Source organism: Poecile atricapillus, chromosome 20, assembly GCF_030490865.1.
Source record: "Poecile atricapillus isolate bPoeAtr1 chromosome 20, bPoeAtr1.hap1, whole genome shotgun sequence".
NCBI classification, from domain to species: Eukaryota; Metazoa; Chordata; class Aves; order Passeriformes; family Paridae; genus Poecile; species Poecile atricapillus.
This window is the reverse complement of record NC_081268.1, coordinates 9,931,208-9,954,181: the sequence shown is the minus strand read 5'-3', so window position 1 is coordinate 9,954,181 and position 22,974 is coordinate 9,931,208. Positions and strand designations below refer to the sequence as shown.

The 22,974-nt window shown below is 50.7% G+C and overlaps 1 protein-coding gene across 5 annotated transcripts in view; it reads left to right on the top strand.

The window, feature by feature from the left end:
* Positions 1-19,510, top strand: part of NSMF (NMDA receptor synaptonuclear signaling and neuronal migration factor) — a 41,213-nt gene extending 21,703 nt beyond the window's left edge. For 2 of the 5 annotated variants that reach the window (XM_058853477.1, XM_058853482.1), the window contains 11 exons: positions 269-337; positions 3,044-3,096; positions 4,974-5,063; positions 6,673-6,794; positions 7,653-7,736; positions 8,697-8,730; positions 9,256-9,326; positions 10,380-10,459; positions 11,995-12,097; positions 12,438-12,513; positions 14,326-19,510. In XM_058853477.1, the coding sequence (XP_058709460.1) occupies positions 269-337; positions 3,044-3,096; positions 4,974-5,063; positions 6,673-6,794; positions 7,653-7,736; positions 8,697-8,730; positions 9,256-9,326; positions 10,380-10,459; positions 11,995-12,097; positions 12,438-12,513; positions 14,326-14,423 (880 nt within the window). In that variant the 3' untranslated portion in view covers positions 14,424-19,510. The remainder of the gene's footprint in view (positions 1-268; positions 338-3,043; positions 3,097-4,973; positions 5,064-6,672; positions 6,795-7,652; positions 7,737-8,696; positions 8,731-9,255; positions 9,327-10,379; positions 10,460-11,994; positions 12,098-12,437; positions 12,514-14,325) is intronic. The other 3 variants (XM_058853478.1, XM_058853479.1, XM_058853480.1) reach the window with 3 other exon arrangements.
* The last annotated feature ends 3,464 nt before the right edge of the window (positions 19,511-22,974 follow it).

Genomic DNA, 22,974 nt, shown 5'->3' with positions numbered 1-22,974 from the left:
GCAGAGAGGCTGTGGCTGCAGCTCCCAGGTCCATTCTGCAGAGCAGGGATGATGGTTGCTCCTTTGGGCCACGTTCTGATGTTTGAGGAGCAGCCCTAGGGAGTGAGGAGCTGTGGTTTGAGTGCCCTGCCCTGACCCACACACGGTGCTGCCCGGCCCCATGGGCAGCTCCACTTCTGTTGTCTGCCAGGAGCTTCCCTCTGTGTGTCCCTTGTCCTCTCCACTTCCAAGCTGTGGACTTGGTTAATGCCTTGAAATGGTTTCCCAGGGCGTTCAGGGGCTACGCAGAGAGGAAGAGACGGAAACGAGAGAATGATTCTGCAGCTCTTATCCAGAGGTAGGGCCCCTTCCCCCCGCAGCTGTGGCTGGTGTTGCATGGGCCCTTTGGGGTCACTGCTCAACCCTGGTGCCGTGACCGTGGCTGTCCCTGTCTCTGTGCTGTCCTGGGGACACTGGCAGTGGCTCTGCTGGAGCTGTGGAGGTGAATGATGCTCAGGATAGCTGATCTCCATCTTCTTAAAGAGCACTGTCAAGTTGCTTTTTAGCATTCCACGTGATTTGTGCCTCAGGCAGGGAAATACTTTAAAAATTAAAGATGCAATTTCCCCGTTCCAACTTGGAATTTCATATCATCACAGAGTGGTTTGGATTGGAAGAAACCTAAAATAGGATCTAGTTCCAACTCCCCTGCCACAAGCAGAAATTTGTTTGAGGTTAGATGAATACTGTATGTGCCATTGCTACATCTACAAATGCACCTCAAAAATCTAAGACCTAGGCAAAATTGACATCTCTAGTGACCAGAAATCTATTCTTAAGTCTTTTTTTTTCAATAATAGAAGGGAAATAAAAGTGGATGGGGACTGATTCCTTGTCCAGGTATTACAGGAGGGCCTGGTTTCCTTCTGCAGGCCTCCTCTGGCACATCACTTACAGTAGGAATCAGAACTAGTTTGGTTTTTTAAATGTTCCAAGACTTGTGGCAGGGGAGTTGACACTAGGAGGCTGTCCCAGACTTGCACTGCTCTTCCAAAGTGCTGTTTTTTCTAGAAGGAAAGAGATGGAGCAAAAGGCTTTTGTCCCATTCTGTGAGTATTTAGTGCAGTGGTTAACCTTGAACAGCTGGATTCTCCTTGGAGCTGCTCTCACTGGTGTTTAGGAGATGGTATTTAGGTCTCTCATGGGAGAGCCCAAGCTGACCAGGCAGCAACCTTCTTCCATGGCAAAGGCTGCTTTGCCCCTCTTCCCCCAGGGTCTGAAGAAACTCCTCTGTGGAGAGGACATTTAACAGAAAATGGGTTTTAATCCAAATGCCAAAAGCCCCAAGGATGTGACAGTGGCCTTGGGCGATTAACATTGGTGCTCAGTTTCTGGTATGATCTCAGCCTCACAACAGACCACAAAGAGTTCCATATAATATATATCTAAGACATTTTTGTGTAAAGAACAGCCCTGGTTCCCTTAAAATGTTGTATTTATTTGGATTTTAATCTAATGCACTGTAATGCAGACCCAGTTGTCAGTGGTGGGGCACTCCAGAAGGCTTTGTACAAAGAGCCAGGCCAGGGATTTGTCTAAAGGGGCACTTGTCTCATCCACAGCAGTGAATCTTCATGTACCCAAGCAGAGACAAAATAAATATTTGGGAAACATTAATAGCCCAAGCATAGACAGAAGTTTGGCATGGAATAATGCTGCTCCAGCTGCTGGTTTTGCTTCTTGCTGAATTTGGAGCCTGATGACAGCAAGGGATCCCAGGCCAAAGAGGGAAAGTGCAGGAGGTGACGTGGGTGAAGTGCTCTCCCATGAGTTCTGTGCTTGTGTGGATCTCCTGGACAGGAGCAGATGTTTCTGAGTTTCTCTGAACAACTTCTTGTCAGTGCTGGAAGTGTCTTTTGGTCCAATCAGTTTGCTAAAGCATCTGCATGGTTGTACCATGTCCTTACTCATTCCACTAACCTGTGTGTGAGCCAGACAACTCGTGACTTACCCCTTTCACCAGCTGTGGTGTGTGTTTCCTGGTGTTTGCCATGTGTGTTGGGGGGCACAAGGAATCCGGGAAGATCCCCCCACTGCAGGGTGCCCAGTGCATGGGCTCTCTGTCATCCTGGGGCAGCACTGTGGGTGAAGCCATGGTTGTTATATAGGGTTTATGGACAGGTGACACTGCTCGTGATACTTCTCCTCCCTGTCTCTTCGGGTGTCCTGTTTGTTTCTGTCCTGTTCCTGCCTTGTGAGTGATGAAAAGCTAAGAGAAACTGGTCCCTGGGACTCAGAGGGGCTGGACAGAGTCCCTTTGCCATGGCCTCTCAGGAGTGGCCAGGACATTCTGTCTCACACAGACCTGACTCTGGGCTGTAGCTGCTCCCCAGGGCTTTCCCCTGGAGCTGTGTGCTCTGCAGCCCCTCTGGACCTGCCTGTGAGGCCAGGCCAGGGCAGCCCACGGGGAGAGCAGGCCCGTGGGGACAGGCAGCATCACTGAACTCTGCTGTGCAAGGAGGGAGAACCTGCTTTGGTGCTCCCCAGCTCTGCCTGGAGGGCAGCACGGGCTGCATGGTTACCAACAGCACAGGAGGGGTTTTAGGAGCTGCTGTGTTTGGGAATGAGCACAGCCACAAGTGTGGTGTGTGCAGAGCCTGGGCACCCCCCGTTCCTGCTGGAGAGAGGGGAGCACTTGCTGCTCTTTCCCAGGAAGAGAGGGAACACTGCCAGCACGGGCAGTGGGTGTCCTCAGCAAATACAGCACAGGTAAAGCTGAACCAGAGAAAAGGGAAAGCAGCCATGAGCAGGGGGCTGCCCTGTGGGACCCCACTTGCCCTGTACCACCAGCCCAGGGAGCTCAGAACAGCCCCACTCAACAAACATCACCACCCCCAGCACTAAATCCCTGCAGGCTGGGGACCTGGCCTCCAGCTTTGGAATGCCCAGAAGGAAATACACCATCATCCCCATTTTATTTTCTTCCTCCCTGTTTTCACAGTTCTGGGTCCAGGTGTTGCTTGATGTCACTTTTCTCAAAGGTTGTGTTTGGCCTTTCTTTCAGGAATTTTCGGAAGCACCTCCGCATGGTGGGGAGCCGAAGGGTTAAAGCACAAAGTAAGTGAGCACCTGGAAGTGTGGCTGGAGTTGGGCTTTGTGGGGTTCCTGGGAATTCTATCACATGCAAATGTGGGTTGAAAGGACCTGGCTTTGGGCTGGAGAGAGGATTTGACCTGTTGGTGCCATTTTAACCTACGAACAAGTAGCCCAGGTGGTTGCACGTGTCCAGGATGTGTGGATGCCTGCAGCAGCCTGGAGGCTGTTCCCAAAGACCCTCTGCCATGGCTGTGGGACATCTCTGGTGCAAGGCATGCAAGGAAAGCTGCAGCATCCTTGTCCCCTCTCTGGATTTTGGTGGTCACTGGTGTGGAGGTCAGTGAGGAGAACCCAAGCTGGGAGTCCAGCAGAGCTGCCTGGCCTCTCTCTGCAGCTGTGACCAGCTGTGGCTCCATGTGCCTGCTGGCTGTCCCCTCCTCCCCTGTCCCACTGTCAGCTCCACAGCAGGATCTGAGGGAGAGCCTGGTGGGAAGTGAGATGATGGTGCAAGGAAAAAGAAGAGGATCAGAGAAGAGATTGAAGCAAGGGGCAAATCAGGGAGTGTTATGCCTCTTGGGGGAAGAAATCACCTCTTAGGTCTGCAAAATGGCAGTTCCCTTTCTGTGGGGAAGGCAATAATCCTCCAAAACTTGGCTGGGCAGCTCCCTTAGTGCTGTGAAAGTGGCGTAACCTGCTCCTGGGAGCTGAGGATTGCTCCAGAAGAGAAAGCATCTTGTTCTTCCCACCCGTTGGCCAGGCATCATGTACAGAGTGCCCACAGCAAAGCACTGCCGAGTTCAATTTGCATTCTTTCCTTTCTCATATGCTGTGGGAAGTGATCAGCAAAGAGCTTTGCCCTTTCCAGAGTCTTCATTGGCATCTGATTTAGCAATGCCTGACGTGGACAGGGCTCACCTCCGGGAAACTCAGGCGTGCCTCTGCCTCAGGAACTCTTGGGTCATGTTTTCAAAGCTTTCTTTCTGTGCACAGTAGCTAAATGCCTGGGTTTAACAGAAAGCTGAGGATGGAAATCACCTGAAGAACTGAAGACCTGGTTTGATTCCCCAGACACCTGCCCTGGCCATACTTCAGCAGGGGACAGGCTGCTCTTGTGATGCTGATCCGCAGTGAAATCCTGTGCTGTTGTTACTCAATTCCCTGCTGCACACTCTGTCTGCCACCAGAAATAGGTATTAGTGCCCATAAGTGGCTGTTAATCCCGGCATAATGGCTCTCACATGAGCTTGCCAAGTCAGACGTGGTGGTTGCCAGTTCCCAGGAATTTGCCTGCGGTGCAGCCGTCTGAGCCAAGCTCCCTGGATTGTGCTTGGGAAATGCCCGTGCAAACAATACAGCACTCCTTGGGAGGAAAAAAAGCCAAGAGTAGTGTTCACAAGAGTGCAGGCAAGCAAAGGCTGAAGGATTTCCTCTTTTGCAATAAAATGTAGAAAGCAGGAGCTTTCCAGAGACATCCCCTCCCTGCTGTTCAGTCCAGCTCTGACTGGGGTGCCAGTAGAACATGAAGGGAGAACTGACTGGAGAGCTACAGCCTTCTTCTGGCCATTAGCTGTCATTAGCTTTGCAGTGTGTGTTTCTGTGAGGCCTTGGAGTCTGAGCACTTACACTGGGACTTGGTTAAATTGAGGTTTGAGCTGTGTGCATTTGAGGAGAGACCATCAAGTGTTGTCCTTTTTCTGTGTTCCACATCCCATCCTGTGCACAAGTGGGCACTTTGTCTCTGCTGTGTGGAAAGGACTCACGTTTGGCAAGTGGAAGGACCAGCCCAGGGGAGTCTGTGATGTGTGGCTTTGGTGGCAATCTGCTGGATGATTTGTTTGCTGGCAGCAGCAGAGGTGCTTTGGGATCTGTTAATGTCGTGCTCTGGTTTTATCCTTTAGCATTTGCCGAACGGCGTGAGAGGAGCTTCAGCAGGTCCTGGAGTGACCCGACTCCCATCAAAGCTGATTCCTTCCATGACTCTCGAGAAAGTGAGTTCTGAGTCCTTTGAGCTTCCTCCTGTGGGCAAACCCTCCAGCAGTTGTTGACTGGAGTCCCACTGGAGTAACTCCTCTGTGCCCTTCTGTCCTGTCTGTGATCCTTTTTTAGTTTCCTGAGATCGGAGCAGGTAGCGCTCCAGGTGTATGTACCTGTTCATCTGTGTGTACCTGTATTTATTTGTAGAGCACCACTCATCCAACCTCAGGTTATTGAGCAGTTGCCAAAGGGTACCCAGTGGTACAGCTCTCTTACAGCCCTCTGTTCCCATCATCCCTTATCCTCTTGGCACCAAAACCTCTCTGGAAGCTCACCAGTCCAATGCTGTCTTCACCACAGTGGGGCTCACATGGCTTCCTATGCAGGAGCCCCTTCTGGGCTCTTTGCTAGCCTGGAATAGCTCAAGAGCACAGCTGATGAGATGGATTTGATTTCCTGCACAGGTGATAGCTTGGGGCAATCTGATCTTCATTTGGGCTGCCAGGAATCCCTCTGGGAATCCCCAGTAATGCTGCCATGTTCTGCTTGAGGGGACTGAGATGCTGTTGTGTTCATTTACAGGAAGGAATGCCAGCATCTTCTCACTGTATTCTTATAAAGGGAATGGCTGTTTTACACAGATTTTATAGCAAGCCTGTAGGCAGGAGCTTGGTGGATATGAGTTTGCCCATGTTGAGGTGAATTTCACTAATGAAATGATCTGATCTACCAGGTAAGCGTGAGATCTGGCCCTGCTAGGTGTAGAAGACCCAGGCTGCAGGGGGAGGTGTACGAAAGGCCAGGTTCAAAACATGACCCTGTTGTTTGGCAGTCTGACTCCTCAGCTACCCGGAGGTGGATGGAAAAGCCATGGAAAAGCCATGGAAAAGCCATGGAAAAGCTGTGGTTCACACAGGCTCCGGGCACTGCCCAGCGACACTCGGACATCCCCAAAGGCACAAACAGTGGCACCTCGGTTCTCTTTCCTCAGTCCGGCAACCATCTCTGTTTTTAACCTTTAATGGTCAATTATATTCCTTCCAGATGTTTTTTTCCCCAGGAGCACTGAAGGCCAACAGGTAAGGTCGATTTGGAGAGCAAGTTCGAGTCTACTGTTGCAATATGACTGTGTTTGTTGCAGCTGTCCTCACGCACGCTCTAAGACTTCTCTGCCAGGATCACTCTGACCAACAAGGCAGATTTTCTTTATAATCCCTCAAAAGATGTAGTCAGAGCAGTAATTACTACAAGAAGATCAGCTTTGAAGTCTTTGGACTTTTGCTTATCAGCCTGGCAGTGCTGAAGTGTAGAGAGTCTGTCTGTGTTCTGTCTCCTTCCCCATTTCTGGAGTGACAGGGTGACTGTTGTGACTTAGCATTTGAAAACCAAGCTTGGTGACTGCGAGAGTGATGAAGTTCTGTGACACATGGTGTGAGCTCTCTGTGCACTCTTCATTTGTTTCATGTTTGTCTGTTTGAAGACACCAGCCCCAGAGTGGTGTCTGTCACTCTGTGGGTGACAAGAGGGCACGAGTGTCGTGGCACCTCTTGTGAAGAAGCTGCCAAGGCAGGATGGAGTGGGGAGGGCTGTTCTGCCCTTGTAATGCTCCCTGTGTTCTGGCAGGCCATGACCTTCAGGATTCCTGCGGGACTCTGGATGGTGACTTTGACTTGAACTGGGAAGCAGAAAAGGAACTTGAAGCCATGGCATGTGACGGAGAAGACTTTATTCCACCAAAAATAATGGTGAGAGTTTGCAGCTCATGCTCTGCCTGTCCTTTCAGTGCTGCTAGGTTCAGGATCTTCCTGGGAAGTCTGATGTACAGGCACTGCCTCAGGTGGCCGTGAGGGTCACTCAGAGATGAACCAAGACTTGACACGGTTCACATCTGTTATTGCTGGGGGTAATGTGTTGAAAGAAAGCTAGAAGGACAGAGCAGGACTGACACCAACACAGAACCAAGTCAGCCTGAGGCTTATTAACCCTGAAAACAGAGACCTGGGCACCACTGCCAGCTCTGCTCCCACAGTGAGGAACTGAGGGGCCTGGAATCACAGCAGAGCTCAGGCTCTGGTGCTGCAGGAGCCAGCTGAGGGTTCAGCCAGACTTGTCAGGCAGTGTCTGACACCTGCAGCCCTGTGTCTGCTGTGCCTGCTGCAGTGCCAGCCCTGGGCTGGGCCATGTGCAGGTCCCACCAGACACTGAACACTCCCTACAGCTGAAAGGAGGTTTGGCAGGAGTGATCCTTGCTGGAATCCAGCCATCCATGGTGGTGCACGAGCTGCTCCATCCTCTGTGCACCCCAGTCTCCCCTTTCCAGACTGTTCTGGAAAAGGGGAGGACAGTGCAGCCTGAGGGCAGAGCTGTGTGCTCATATGTTGGGGGTCAAGGAGATGGTGACAGTCGGGGGCACTTGGCAGGTCTGGGGGTGCTCTGGGCTGGAAAGCTTCCCTTGGGATATGGATAGACTGGGTTAGCTGCTACCTGACAACACTGAACACCTGAAAACAGCTGAACAGGACACTGTTTTATGGCCTTTGTGCTTCTGTCCAGACTTTACTGCCTTCTCCTCATGCTGTTGCACCTTTTTTCCCCCTTTGCAGCTCATTTCTTCCAAGGTGCCCAAAGCAGAGTATGTCCCAACAATTATCCGCAGGGACGACCCCTCCATCATCCCCATCCTCTACGTAAGTAAATCACTTCTGCTGTGCATGAGGAGTCATGTAGAGACTTTTTTATTTCCCAAGTTCCTGTTAGGGTGACAAAACGCTGATGTGATTTGGAAAAGCTGTCAGGAAGGGGCTGGGGGTGGGTTGAACCCAGCTTTGGGGTCTGGGGTAGCTTTGTGGGGGCTCAGGTCTAGGTGGAACAGTCAGGTGGGGTGGAAATGGTACACATGAGCTCCAGGAGCTGCGTGGGAGGATTATCAAGGGAAGGCAGGGCAGGCATTGCCAGGCTTAGGGCTCCTCCTTATGCTCATGCTTGGGATAAGCAGCACCTCGGAGCTCAGCATTGAGCCACCAACTCCATCACCCCATGTGCAGTGGGGCATCCCTGTCAGTCATTAATTTAACTCTGATTTGTCACTGGGAGTCTGGCCTGAGCAGATGTCTGAAACAGCAGTGAGGAGTCATGGGTTTCTTTTTCCTAATCACTTAATTTGCAGGGGAGGGGGGGACTGAGAGCCCAGCAAGGGCAGTGTCAGTGTGCAGCAGGCAGTGCTGCTGGGGTTTAGCCTTGCTGCTCTTGCCTCTCTTCCTTGGAGGATTGTTCAGTTGTCCTGATGACCCTGCTGTGGCAGAGGCAGCTGTGTGTTTGTCAGCCAGCTTGGACAGGGGTAAAGCCAGAGAGTGGCTGCAAAACATGACCCAAATAGGCATTGCTGGTGTTGACTGCATCTGAGGGACAATCTGTGCTTTGGACATGTCTGCAGGCTTCAGCTTCAAGCCTTCAGGTGGATTTGATCTTCATGGACTGTTCAGTCTTTAGCTTCTGTGCTGAAATGTGATTTAGGGTGAGGGCTACTGCTGCTGTGACCAGCAGCCATCAGCTGGTGTAAATGTTCTCCTTGGAATGGTAATGTGTGATTATTAAGGAGCTGGTGGGCTGACACTGAACCTTTATCTGTCTTTTGTCTTGGTTTCCAGGACCACGAACACGCCACCTTTGATGACATCCTGGGTATGTGAATGCTATCTCCTTTTTTCATCTCCTGCCCATTGCAAACATAACCATCCATATTTAAGTCACTCAGCTGCCCTGTGCTTCAGCTGCCACTCACAGAGGTGTTTTTTTCACCCCAGTGACCCCTGGCAGTCAGTCAGCTGCTCTTGGATGTGCTGCTGTAATAAACATTCACTTCTGTGGCCTCTTTTCTGTGTTAAACTCATGGTTTGTAGCAGGGAAACTGAGGCACAGAGCAGCATTGTTCATTGTAGCTGTGGTGGGGAGTGGGAGCAGTGACAGAGGGCCAGGATGGCTGGGGCTGCTCCAGAGCTGTGGTCACTGCAGAGCAGTGTCTGGTGCTGTTCCATCCCTTCTCTGCCCTGTCACCTGCTGACATTTCCTGCTCCCCACAGCATCCTGGGCATGTACTGAGCACCCCTGCCAGCTCAGCTTCCTGCCCTCAGGAACAAGTGTAAAGAAAGAAATAAGATTAATTTTGAGATTTGTCCTTGGTTCATCTTTTTCTTTTTCTTTTTTTAGAGGAAATAGAGAAGAAACTTAACATTTATCGGAAAGGCTGCAAAATCTGGAAGATGCTGATATTTTGCCAGGTACATGAAAGTTGTTAAACACTTGGGTGATTTGTTACAAATTTGTCTTTTTCTATGGGGAAAGTGACATAGAGGAACCAATATTCCAAAGTCAGCTTCTATTAAAGTCGCTGCCAAGGCACAGCTTTCACTTCCCATTTCCCAGACGTGGAGCAGTCTCAAGTTGCTTTGACAGCAGGAAATCAAATCTGATTTAGTGAGGCCAAGTCAAGAGCTGGGCTGATTCTCTCAAGGAACTCCAGAAAAAGCAGTGTCAGCACTGACCTAGAAAGAATTCCAGTGACAGGAACAAGCACTTGCAGTGTCATAGTTATGGTTTCCATCTGGCTTCAGTGTGACAGTGACAGTGGAGTGTGCTGTGGCTGATGGCTCAGCTGGGAGCTGGAAGCCAGAGGATGCAGGAGAAGGGTCAGGCTGGAGCTGTGGTGGGACAATCCAGGCCCTGCTGGATTTGGGGGTTGCTGGGGATTTCCTTCCCAAGTTTGCAGTTCCTCATGGTCAGCTGTGGACTTCCCCAGCACTTCCTCACTTGAGAAGTGAGGGAGGTGACCTGACTTAACTCCCTCCATGTGCCCAGTGCTGCAGAGGAGCAGCTTTGCAGCACACACTGACCTGGAGATTGTGATTTTTAATGTTCCTGGTGTTGTGTCAATCTGTTCATGCTTCCTGCTGCCCAAGAGCAATTCCTCTGCAGTGCCAGCCCTTGCCTGCTGTCCCTGCTGTGCTCAGCTTCTCCTCTGCCCACCCCCAGCATCCCCAAACGACAGGCACTTTCTTGTCTTCCCCTGTTACTCTCCAGCCGCCCACAGTGGCGTTTTTAATCTATTCTTGTGCCTTTCTGGAGTGATGTGGGCAGAGAGCAGCAAAACCCAGAGAATGCAAGCCCCAGCCAGTGTGTGGCTGTTCCCTGAGCGTGCCCGCAGTGCAGGGCTGCCCTGCTCCCTTGTGGCACTTCTGGGAATGGCTGGGCAGGACAGGAATCACATCCAGGCTTTGTTTCCTCAGGGCCTGGGCAAAGGGGTTTCCATCTGTCTGTCTGTCTGTCTCTTGCAGGGAGGCCCCGGGCACTTGTACTTGTTAAAGAACAAAGTCGCCACTTTTGCCAAAGTGGAGAAGGAGGAAGATCTGATCCTGTGAGTGGCTGTGATGTGTTCTGGGCTTGCTCGGGGGGTTTCTGCTGGGTTTGCTCATCATTTGCAGCACATGGAGGAGCAGAAGTGAAGGGAGCTGGGGTGGATTGGTCAGGGGATGAGGAGGCACTGAATAGCAGCTCACAGCTCATTCAGGGGCAGCAGCAAAGGTGGCAGAGCTGAGCTTGTCCCTGGAGTGCTGCAGCCCTGACACCAGGAGATTTATTCTTCTGTCTGTTTAGTGTCTCTGTGGATAGAGACTGTCAAAAGAGAAGGGGAATAAAGGTATTTATTCTACTAAAAACAGCTTTGCTGACCAGAAATGAGAACATGAACCTCAAGTCTCTGGGTAAGCTGGTGACTATGGCAGAAATCCAGAGTGTTCCCCCACAGCTGACTCTGGCCAGGGGGAAATGGAATTTGTCTCTGCAAAGCCTGCTCAAAGTCCAGCCTGTTACTGAGGAGGATTTTCACTAACATGCCAGCCTTCAGCTGGGAGTGCTGAGCAATTTTGCTGCTCCTTGCAGAGAGTAAAGCTTTGCCTGTTTTGCTGCCTACTCGCTTGTGCTGGCTCAAACTTGCTTGGCTAACAGTGCCTGGCTGTGGGGGAGAGGATGTACACCAACCTGTTCCTACACAACTTTTTGTTGGCATGAGAACTGAGTATTAAAACCAACATATGCTCAGCAGTCTCATGCCCTGGCACAAACACTGGCTGTGGAATTCTCCAGCACGTGTGCACATCCACGATTCTGAGCACATCCCAGGCATAGCTGCTCCCAGGCTGATAAATCAGGGATCTGCAGAAAGCTGTTAACACACAGCTGAAAGTTTGGGAGCTTGGAAGTGAACATCTCCACCTGGCTTGTGTGTTCCTGGGAGGCAGTGCTGAGGAAAGCCGAGGCTGCAGTCTGGTTGGAACACCCATGGAGGAATTTCTGGGCTTTAGAACCCCCCAGAAATCTGCTCCAACTCTCTGCCCAGGGGAGGGGGTCGTGCTTCACATCCCTCCTGGTCACAGTCGCTGCACATCAAGTGAGGGTGACTGTGAGCAGCACCAAGCACAGGCTGACATGGAGCTGCCTGGGCTGTGTTGTCTCACTCAGAACAATCTCTCCAGCTGTTCCCTGCTGAATTCATGCCCTGGAAATGAACCAGTGCACTGATAACCCCTGTGTTCAGAAAGGGCAGCTGTTGATAGAAATGGGAGAAAGGAAGCTGGAAGGGATGCTTGGTAAAACTGTCGCTCCAGAAGCACTCCTGGGGGACTTTGCTCCCTTCTCCTCACCTTGGAGCTCCCTTGGCTCCATGGGCTGCTCCTCTTTCTCTTCCACATGACTTGGACCTGCTCCTCAGGCCCTGGCTCTGCCCCTGTTCTTCCTTGTCTGAGCTCCAGTGGCTCTTCCTGAGCAGTTTCCTGCCCAGGCTACAAACCTTGGGCCCTGTCTGAGTGCTGTGTGCACACACCCTTGGCATTAATCATGCCTATGAGGAGAGATTTATTTTTTTTTTAAATGATGTGTTCTGTTTTTTTCCAGCTTCTGGAAGAGGTTGAGCCGGCTGATGAGTAAAGTCAATCCTGAACCAAATATCATTCACATCATGGGCTGCTATGTTCTTGGAAACCCCAATGGGGAGAAGGTAGGAGCTTGTGGGTCACCCCTGGAATGTCTGCTGGGCCCACGGAGGCCAGAGTCACACTGGGAGCTCTAAACCTGCCTCATCTGCTGGGTGGGAATGTGCTGCTGTCCTGTCCTGTGGGAGAACTTCCCTCTGGATTGTGGGGCAGGGGAGGAAGGATTAGTGATGTGCAGGACAAATATCTGAAACCTTGGAGGAGAAGAGCTGTTCAAAGCACTTGGTGTGATAGATGTTTTAAAGGACATGGGTGGAAGGTGTTCCAGAACAAAGGTGGGAAATTCTGGCTGCTCAGGAGTCATAAATGTTTTCAGCTGTTAACTCTGATGTGTTTCACTTTCAGCTATTTCAGAATCTGAAAAACTTAATGAATCCTTATAGGGTTGCCTTTGAGTCTCCACTTGAACTATCAGCTCAAGGTAATTTATTTCCTGTACAAAGACACACACACACACCTTGCTAACCAGTCTGCCTCCTCTGGGGGACATCTTCCTGAAAATGAAATTTTGATTCCCTTAAGTCCTGCCTGGGTCTTTGTTTTGCTTACCTTGTGTAGTTCAGCTGCTGCCCCTGGCTTTCCCCTTGCAGTTCCTGCATATGTTCATCTTTCAAATTCCCTGTTTGCTGTGCCTGAGGCTGCAGAGGCCTCTCCCAGGATCCTGGCAATGCAAAAGAGACAGATTTCTGGGCTGAGTGTAGGAGAATCCATTATTATTAGGGCATGAGGAGTCTGTGGGGGAAATGCACATGGAGCAGAACCTTTTCTGTAGCCAGGTGTGCTGGGGTCTCTTCTCCAGAGCTCAAACCACTGGCACCAAGTGAATTGTGTCAATAAGCAACTGGGATATGCCCCATCAGAGCCATTCTACAGCTCAGTCTGGCCCTTTTCCCTTTTTTTTTTTTTCCTGTAGCTCAAGATATTTCAAGAAGCTACAGGATTTTTCCTGTTCACTGGTCAATGTCAGTAATTCACAGTGCAGTTTCACAAGTGATAGATTCTGAATTTCCCCGTGTTCTCTTATCTTTGCTGTAGTTCTTGGCAGATAAAACCATGCAGGTTTCAGCTGTAGGCACTTCTGTGCTGCTCACAGCTCTGATCTCAGCACTGCTGGGTTTTTTTTTACTTCCCTTCACCCTCAGGAAAGTGCAGGAGTTGAGCACATTGGTGCTCAGCTGTTCAGGGGTCACAGAATCACAGAGTTCACAGAATCAGTCACAGACTGGTTTGGGTTGGAAAGGACCTTAGGATCACCCAGTTCCAGCCTGTCCATGGGCAGGGACACCTCCCTCCAGCCCAGGCTGTTCAGTTCTCTGTGCATGATCAGTTCAGCTGCACACGGTGCCTGCACAGAATCACAGAGCAAACACACTCAGATGTGTCCAGGAGCAGCTTGCAGGGAAATTCCTGGGTTTGTGGGCAGCTCAGCAGGCCAGGCAGGGGCTTCTGTGTGCAGGCATTAAAGCAGCTGAGCTTTCAGGAGGCTGGGCTGAGGAATACGTCTGAATTTATCCCCTTGATCAGTCTGGGACGTGCTAAGAGTGTACCCTCGTAATCCTTTGCAAAGTCATCTAAAACTAATCTTAATCAGGCCTCACAAGTGAAAATCCCCTCCTTGAGCCCTGAGTGCAGGTTTGTTTGCCCTTGTGTTTTCAAATGCACCTCCTGGCTGCCTGTGAGAGCCCCTTCAGTCAGAGGGGCTGGGGAGCAGAGCTGGCACTGCTGTGTGCTGTGAGCTCATTGCTGGGAGCACAGGCAGGACAGGGATGGGCTGGTCATTTTAAAAAACATGTATTTTCAGATTTGAATCCTCAGTGTTAATTCTTTTTAGTGTTTCTTTACAAGGAGTTAACTCTTGGTTTACAGCCCCTGAAGTCCCTGTGGCTCATGCAGGCTGTGGCTGAGCCTCTCCAGCCCCCAGCTCCCCTCAGCACTCAGAGCAGAGAGGTCAAAGTCTGGAGACAGACTTTGTGCTCAGTTCCTGCCCCCAGGGACAAACCCTGCCAAGGGATTACAGGGAGCTGCTCATGGTTGAGGAGATCTGAAAAGATGTTTGGTTCTCACGGGCCCCTCCACGTGCCCAGTGTCAGCTGGATGGGTCACCATGAATGAATGTCACCACGGATGGGTCCCTGTGCCCTGCCCACGCTGGCCTGGGGGTTTGTGCTGTGTTCTGTCACCTCCCCCTCATGCTCCTTTCAGGGTGTGACCCCTCTGCCTCTTTCACTTCTAGGTAAGCAAATGATTGAGACTTACTTTGACTTCCGCCTTTACCGCCTCTGGAAGACCCGCCAGCACTCCAAACTATTGGATTATGATGACATTTTATGAGCTGGAGAAGACTTTGCAAGAGGAAGCTCATCACCAGTGTCCAAGAAGTCATGCTTTATTGCAGAGAGACTTTTTTATTGGCACAGGGAGCCCTTCACAGCCCTACGGGAGGCAGCAGTGCTAAAGGGAGGGAAGGAGGAGCCCTCGGAAGTGTCGGGAGGAAAAGTCTCCTGGGCCAAGAGAGACTGGAGGGAAGGGGGTGACAGTGACACCTCGCTGGCCTCAGTCCGAGCCGTGGGGCCTCGGGAGGAGCTGTGTGAAACGAGGACAGGATGGAGTTCCTGGCAGAACTGAGCTGTTTTGGGTCAGAATGGGCCAGATTTGATTCCAGGTCCTTTTAAAGACTTTTGAAGCTCAGGTTTTCTTACAAAAAAAAACCACCACAAACCCATTTAACCCATGCACTACAGTGAAGAAGTCACCAGAGCACAGAGGGAGCAGGGGGTTGTCCTGGTGGGACTTTCTGTGCTGGGAGTCCTGGAGAGCAAGGACTGCTACACCTACTCCTGCAAGCTTAGAGCAAGATGATCCCGTTTCCATGTGAATATATACTGGGATATAGAATTGAAATCTTCTTTTTTGTTTGTTTAATAGAAAATAAGTGCAATTTTTATAGCGAGGGAGGGGGTAAAATCCCTCCCGATATTTAATTAGTTAAAAATAACACACCATAACCAATAGATGAGATATTTTTGGTCTGCTTGAAAATATATTCAGAACGGTAATATATCTTCTGTAGACATATTTAATCACCAGCAAACATGGTTTTAACATAAGTTAGCAGACCTTGCATGTCTGCTGCATTGGTTTGGTTCCTTTCAGAGTAGCTGTGCTGCACTACCTGTATGTGCTCTCACGAATGTATAGTTCTCCTAGAGTTAGCCACAACTTCATTACTTTATATTTTGCTGCTTGCAAAACTATGGAACTTTAGTTTTGCTGAAATATTTTAGGTTAGAAACACGGGACCTGGCTGGGAAGCCTCCGTCAGGTTCGCTTTGGTATAAAAATGAATTAGAAATTAATAGCCATGGTAATTAATTGTTCATGCCAGTGTTTTGCTGTGTGTTGGGAGAGGAGCTCTCTTCCTGTGTGGAGACCCTTCTGAGGGGGCTGAGCACTGAGGCATTTGGGAGAAATGCTTCTGGAGGGACACAGCTCAGACTTGGAGCATGAGTTTGACTCTTCTCTGTTCACTTGATTGCCAGTTTGTTTGTGCATAACCCACCCCTTTTTTCCATGACCTGTTTCTTGGTCTGAGCTGCTCAGCCCCTTCCCTTGTAGGACAGAGAAAACCCCGAGCTCTGTCAGAGCAGCCTGAGAGCCCAGGTCTGTACTTGATACTTGATGGTATCTTTTGGAATCTATTTATTTTTGTTTGGTTAGGTAAGGGGGTGCTTTTTCTGTTTTGGGAATGGGGCTTTTTTCACATTCTGCTGTCCTTTCAGAGGACAAATAGTACTTAGAGTCTGTGTAGGTCACTGGCAATTCTGGGAGGTGACACAAGTTATTTCTTCTACAAGCAAAGGAAGTAGCAGGGAAGGATTACCTTAATTTCCTGATTTTCTGGTATCTCAAATTTGTTGATTGTGAAGTGAAGGAAAATACATGTACAAATCTTTTAACTACTTACAAAGAGAACTTGGTGTTCTGATCTGTAGAGTCCTCCTTTCCCTGTGCCATACCTGTGGTTGTGATTCTGGGGAGCAGGCTCCTGCCTAGAACTGCTGATCCCTTTACATTTAGAGCAGTTTTATAGCAAAACTTTGGAAGAAATAATGTACATACATTAAGGAAAGGAATAGGATAGGTGGAGAGAGGTAGTTTAAAGTCACTGAAAGCCACACAGACAGGTGTGGGCTGTTGCCTCCCCCAGGCTGGGAGCTTTGGTAGCCACGTCTCATCCCTGGACTCAGGTTTGCCAGATGTGACGGGGAGAACAGGCACCAGTCTGTAGCTTTTGCAAGAAAATGCCAGATAGAAAAGAAAAAGATCCTCAAATTTATGCCAATTACTGTTTAACATTGGAGCTTCCACCAGCTCTGTGGTGAGAGGTGGGAGCCAGAGGTGCAGTGAAAGTACAAAGTCATGTTATCTGGAGAAGGAAATGGTTGTGGGAGGATTAAAATGCTGACACAAAACTCTCTCCCTTTCTGACCCTTTCACCTCCTAACTGGAGACAGGCAAACAGTTCCCCCTTTCTCAAATCCCAATTCAGTGAACTTGGTAGCATGAATGTAGCATTGTGGAACTATTGCAAATCTTATTTAACCCCCAAAGGGCCCATTTATGTATCCACTTGAGTGATTTCTCTGTAAAACTATTGTATATCCTCACTGACCACTTGTACTTGGGGTGCAAAGTAGAAGGTAGATTGTACAGTAATTTCTGTGTGGAAATGGACACTATGGACTGTTCTGGTGCAGTTTATGGGATTGACAACTGATGAATGCATTTCCCTCCAAAGATCTATATTCCTCATAGCTTGTGATGTTTATGACATGAACATATTTTTTCCTTTGTAGCATTCATTTGCCTGAAGAGATGAAATTCTCTCAGAGCTGTGACTGGAATAGAGTTGTGACGTTTCATGTCCTGTGTGAGGCAGCATCCTTGGACTTAACCACTGGTGACAGAGGAAAACGCTTTTATTCCCCTTTTTCACTGGTGGACTTTTTCAGGTGGCTGCTGGGAAAGGAAACGGGGTCAGCAGAGGCAAATAAAAATTGCAATTATTTAAACTTTAGAAGTAAAAATAGGGCCTGGAACTTCCTCAGTCAGACCAGCCTGTAAAGGATGAGCCCAGTATGGTCCCAGCCAGGACAGCTCCAAGGCCCAGAGTGTTCCTCACCCCCTGTGCCCCTGCAGCATCCTCCAGAGGTTCTGGGGCTGCCTGCAGTGCCCTGGGGCACACAGGACAATCTTTCATTCCACTCCTGCCTGTTCCTTCAGCTCTCACCACCCTGCTCTCGGGGTGTGTCTGAAACCAGTTCTGTCCTGTGCCCGCGGCAGTTCCGTGTGCCTGGGCTGGGTGAGGGCTGAGCAGCTCCTGCCCTGTCCCAGGGAACTGCTGCTGCTCCTCTGTGCTCTGGAAATGCCTTCAGCAGGGGCAGGAGAGTGGGGACACCTGCTTCACTTGAAGAGAAGCAGATTAAACCAAATTAATTTTGAATTGCTGTTCAGCAGGGTTTGTGCTGCCCTTGCTGGAGGCAGTGTTGGATGTGACCCCCAGCCCTGGCCTGGGTAAATGTGTTATCACAGCTGTTAAATGTGATAATTGTGTTATGGCCCGGGCTGGCAGTGTCACTCCAGGAGAGGATGGTGGCAGGAAGGGCCTCAGCTGTCCCAGCCCTGCTCCTCAGCCTGGCTCTGTGCTGGGAGTGGCCCCAGGATGTTCTCTGGTGCCTGCAGGGAATGTTCACTCAGCTGGAGAGGCCTGGGGGATCACAGGCTCTGTGGATGTGGCACTTCCAGAGAGGCTTTTTTCTTTTCCTCTTCTTTGGCTGGGAAGGAAAGGGAGGAAGAAAATTCAAGTTACCCATGGGATGTAGAAATAGGTAAAAACAAAGCTTTTTGCACCTCTGCTCATGCTGCAGCCACCAGCTTCCCCTTGCAGCTGACCTCCAGACCTGGGGTGGGAGACACAAATTCCCAGATAATCCCTTCCTGTGTGAAATAACAAAAGCAGAAAAATCCTCGTAGCTCCCAGCAAAACATCTGAGTGTAAAAGGCACCCAGCCAGCTCATCCTGCCCGTGTGAGGACTCTGCTGTGGGATCCCAACCTGCTCCCACCTCTGAAGCCACCAGAGCCTGTGGAGGGGCTCGGCCTCCGTGCAGGAAACTCCAGGAAGGAATTTATTCATTCCTCAGCCTGGGCTTGCTGCCTGGAGCTCAGCACAGGGTTCCTGTTTGCAGTGGTGTGTCCATGTGCTCCCGTGTCCTCACGCCAGGCTCTGTCCCTGCTCGGTGTGCAGGGAATTGTGAGCAGTGCTCGGGATCCTGGCACGGCTCCACTCCTGCAGCTCCTGCCCTGCTGACCTGTGCCTGGCAGTTCCTGTTCCCAGGCTCTGCTGGCAGGGCTCAGCACCCTCAGCAGCACAAGTGGGCTTGGCTGCAAGAATGGAAAATGCTGGTTACAAACAGCCAGCCTGGCAGGATCTGGGAACAGGAACGTGTCCTTAGTCCTGGCCCCATTCTTAATCCTGCTGGAGGTGGAATTCCAGGCTCGCTCTGCTCTCTCAGTCTGAGTGTAAATGTTCAGCCTCTCACAAGGTGGTTTGAGTCACACTTGGATATTATTAATGTCTTAGTCCAAGGGAAGATATTGTATGAGTGAGAAAATCCTTCCAGGGCCCTTGCAGATGGCACCTGCTCTCAGAACCCTGCACCAGGGATGTGCTGGGCCGTGTCCTCCTTCTCGGAGAACCGGGTCCTGCTGCCAGGTGGGCTCAGGAAAAGCTCAGCTCAGCTCAAGCTGAGTTGCTCTGTGCTCTGGGTTTTGCTGTGCCAGTCCCTGGAGCTAGGGCCAGCCCTTCCTGGGGATCCCAGTGTCCTCCCAAGGGCTATTGAGTGGTGATACCATTTTCCACATCATCTGTAAAGACTGTGATCCTGTATTTTGTCCCACTGACTACAGCCTATCCCTGGCTTTCTGCATCTTCCATGGACGTGTTTTTTAATTCTCATTCTGGAAACACAAGCCAAAGTCAACTGGAAACTGTTACTGGCAAGTCAGCCTGGTTCTGACTCCCCTGTGGGAGCTGAGGGAGTAAATGGGTGGTTTGAGAGCCGTGACCCTGATTGGGATCATTGTTATTCCCAGGTGATCCTGCTGTGTCATCGGCACAGGTAATGGGAAATAACCTCTTGCTGGGGCAGTGCATGATTTATCAAAAAGCACCAGGAACCAGCAGCAGCTTTGGTTCAGAAATAACTCCAGCCCAATTTACTGCCAGTCAGTGTGAGAAATGTAAAGACTGAAAGGAATAAACATTGTGGACATTAAATGTAAAGAATCCATCTGAAGAGAAACTACATTGCTTTTTTTCCATAAATGTTTAGTAAATATTAAAGAACTAATGCAACCTAATAATTTTTCACAGTATTGTGTTGCTTTTAGAGTATCCATAAAAATAACAGGTAAGGACAGGTAAGACCCAGCACAGGTTATTGCCCTGTATTCCGAGAATGGGGATAATTACTCAGCATTCCATTCTTCCTTATCTCAGCATCCCAATGGCCTGGTGATAATCACAGCAGCAGTGCCCTATAAACCTTTAGCAGGAGGAGCCTCTCCACCTGCACTGCTGAGCTGAGAGAGACCCCCAAACACCTGATGGAGCCACATGCTGGTTCTGTGTCCCCAGGGGCTGGTTCTGTGTCCCCAGAGGCTGGTTCTGTGCCCCCAGGGACTGGTTCTGTGTCCCCAGGGGCTGGTTCTGTGTCCCCAGGGGCTGGTTCTGTGTCCCCAGGGGCTGGTCTCATGTCCCCAGGTGTCCTGGGGTGGCCCCTGTTGTGCTTTTTCCTGTCTCTACAGCCACCCACACTGGGGTACAGCCCCTGCCCTGCTCCCCACTGCTCCCAGGGTCTGCAGGGATGTGCTGGGTTGTACCTGGGGGATGTTTCTCCCCTGTGTGACAGAGCTGCTGCTGAGGCTGTGGACTGGTCACTGGACCAGGGACTGGTCACTGCCACTGTCCCCTGGTCAATGGCTCAGGACCAGCCCAGATGCAATTGGGTGGATTCAAAAAGCTCGAGTGAAAAGTGGGGGGGTTATGAGATAATTGGTTTCTAATTAGTGTTTGTAGTGCTAGCTGTCCATTGTAGTAACACAAACCTACACAGTGCTGGGAATTCAAGGACAGGGATCTTTGTCCTTACCTTTGGAATGCCCTGAAAACCTCAGGAATAAACAGAGCCAAACAAGGCCCCTGAGCAGGGATTCTGCTCCGTGCTGTGCCCCTGTGCTCAGAGCTGGGGGTGGCTGAAGAAGCTGGGTGGTTTTTGTTCCCCATCCCAGGGAAGCAGGCTGGAGTTGTACCCAAATGTGCTGAAAGGGCTGTAGCTTTTCTGCTCTGTATTTCCTGTTGTTCCTTAATAACACTATTCCTGGAACTGGGTGACTTCAGTTGTGATACCGAGCAACAACACAACCTGAGCTCTCAGGGGCTGGGAGCCAGCACCCTTTTGGGATCTTTTTCCCCTCAGAGTTCAGGCAGCAGTTTTCATTTCCAGCTCCCTTTGCCTCTGCAGAGTGAGGGGACATCAGCAGCTTTCTGAGAAGAAAATTCAGTGCCTGAGTATCAAGGAGAAAAGGAGACAGAGACAGTGGGTCTGGTAAATGTAGAGAAAGAGAGGCTATGCCCAGTAATGCCCCTATGCTCTGAGATGATTGAGCAAGTTTCTTTCACTCAAATGAGAAAAAGAAGCAAAATGATGGGGGGGAGCCCCAGACCAGTTCAGTGGAATTGATCAGCTGACAAACCTTGTGAAGATAAAGCACTCTGCTCTTTGTGGAGTTCAGAGGGAGCTGACAGCATCCTGCTCCTTTCCCAAATGCAGTTTGAGTGCAGGGCAGGGTGGCTGCAGCCATCTGTGCTGGGTCCTCACACACCCACCTGGCACATCTGAGCACTCGGAGCCCTCCTTGCCCTCCCATCCCAGCAGGAGCTGAAGGCACAGCAGGGGCACAAGGAGCTGGAAATGCTGGGCCCAAGAGAGACCTGGGGTTGGAGACCCCAACCTGGAATATGCTGGTTTGGGGCCAAACTGGTCTTGAGGTTAATGGAGAGTTTTATAAACAACGACTGTGATCTCCAAGGTCTCGGTGGGCCCTGGAGCAGCAGGTTGGCTCCTTGGAAAAGTGAGAAGGAGGTTTCAGTGAGCCCAGCACCCTCGCTGTGGTTTCTGGCTGCTGCTGCTCTCCAGGCACGGGGCCAACCCTGCCTGACTCAGGAGCCCTCTGCTGCTTTGTGTGGGATAACCAGACCTCGAGTACATGGATGTTTCTAGGGCTAAAGACATGATTTAATGAAAAGAGATGTTTCTGGGAAAGCTGTTTTTTCCTCGTTCTTTTTGGTTTTGTTGTTGTTCTCTGGCTGGGTTTATAAACCAGGAGATGGCACTTGGCAGATGCTGTGTGAGGGAAATGATGTGTGATGAGCCTGTGGTGCAGGGGAGGGATCCACAGGCACTGGGCACCTCTGTATGGCAGCAGCTGAACACACGGGAGCAGAGCTCCAGACAGACAAGAGGCCCTGGTGCAGCTAAAAGTGGAGGAAAGCAAAAAATCCTGATAATTTAAACAAGGGACCATCTGAGAGGCACAAATCCACTCGTGGGGGTAGGACAGGGATAGCTCAGAGTGATTCAGGTTCCAGCAGCATCTGTGGCTTAGCGAGCATGGGGTGCTAAAGGAATTTAGAGCGCATTAGGGATTGTGCCTCTTCCTGGGAGGAAGGCTAATCCCTGAGCACCCTCCCAGACACAGAAACAGAGCCCTGGGGAAATCCAAGGGAGGTTAAAGGCCTGGTAATCCCCCTGGGGAAAACAGACCGGCTCCAAAACACAGCACCTCCCCGCCAGGGCAGAAGGCAATGAATGGATTGTGATAAACCACTTTCTCTCCCACGGGCCTGTTTGAGTGAATTGCCAAAGGGAGCAGCCCTGGTTTGAACTCCCAGCTGCAATTTTTCCCTTATCTCCAATGCTGACAGTCACCTGCATGTTCATCTTCTGATAAATGTGGTAACTGCAGCCCCTCAGCACAAAGAGAAACGGGCTGGACAGCTCTGCCATTTGAGCCATTTTTCTTCAGCCCTGGGGATTTCTCAGCCTCCATTTCTCCATCCTCCACATTTGGGGATATTCTCTACGTGCCACCACCACAGTGAGGTAGGGTGTGCCATATTCACCTCAGCTAACAGATGACAGGAATCACCTTTAATCCCTTACCAGCCACTGCACAGCCTTGTGGCACCACTGGTGCCCAGAAATATGGTCTTTATCCTTTATCCTGGAATCGTTCCACGTGTCCTGGTTTTAAATCAGCATCCTGGAGAATCCCAGGGATTACTCTTCCCTGTTTCTCCTTCTCTCTCCCTCCGTGCCCTGTACACACAGTGGATGATGGACACAAACCGAGTTTAAGGTGAAATCCCACAGGGTCGTGCTGGTCCCTGCTCTCTCCCTGTCCCCTCATCCCGTGGCTGTACCTGGGGCTGTTTCTCAGGTTCTCCTGTCCTGCTGTATCTGCCACATCCTCCTGCGGCTCCGCAGCCGTGCCCCGGCGCTTTTCCATCACAGCCTCGCAGCGCTGGCCGCTGTCACCAGCACACCTGGGTTTTGTAATCGAACACTCCTTCTTGTGCCAAAATACGAGAGGGATTCCCGGGAGCTCCTTAGCAGCAGCGCCGGGCACCGGGCCGGGGTTCCCCGCGGGTGTGAACACAGGGGATTAACTCCAGGGCACTCTCGCCAGCCAAATCTCACTGCCCGGCCCTTGACTCTGCTCCACTGACTCAGCCCAGGCTTCGAGCACTTGACAGAAAT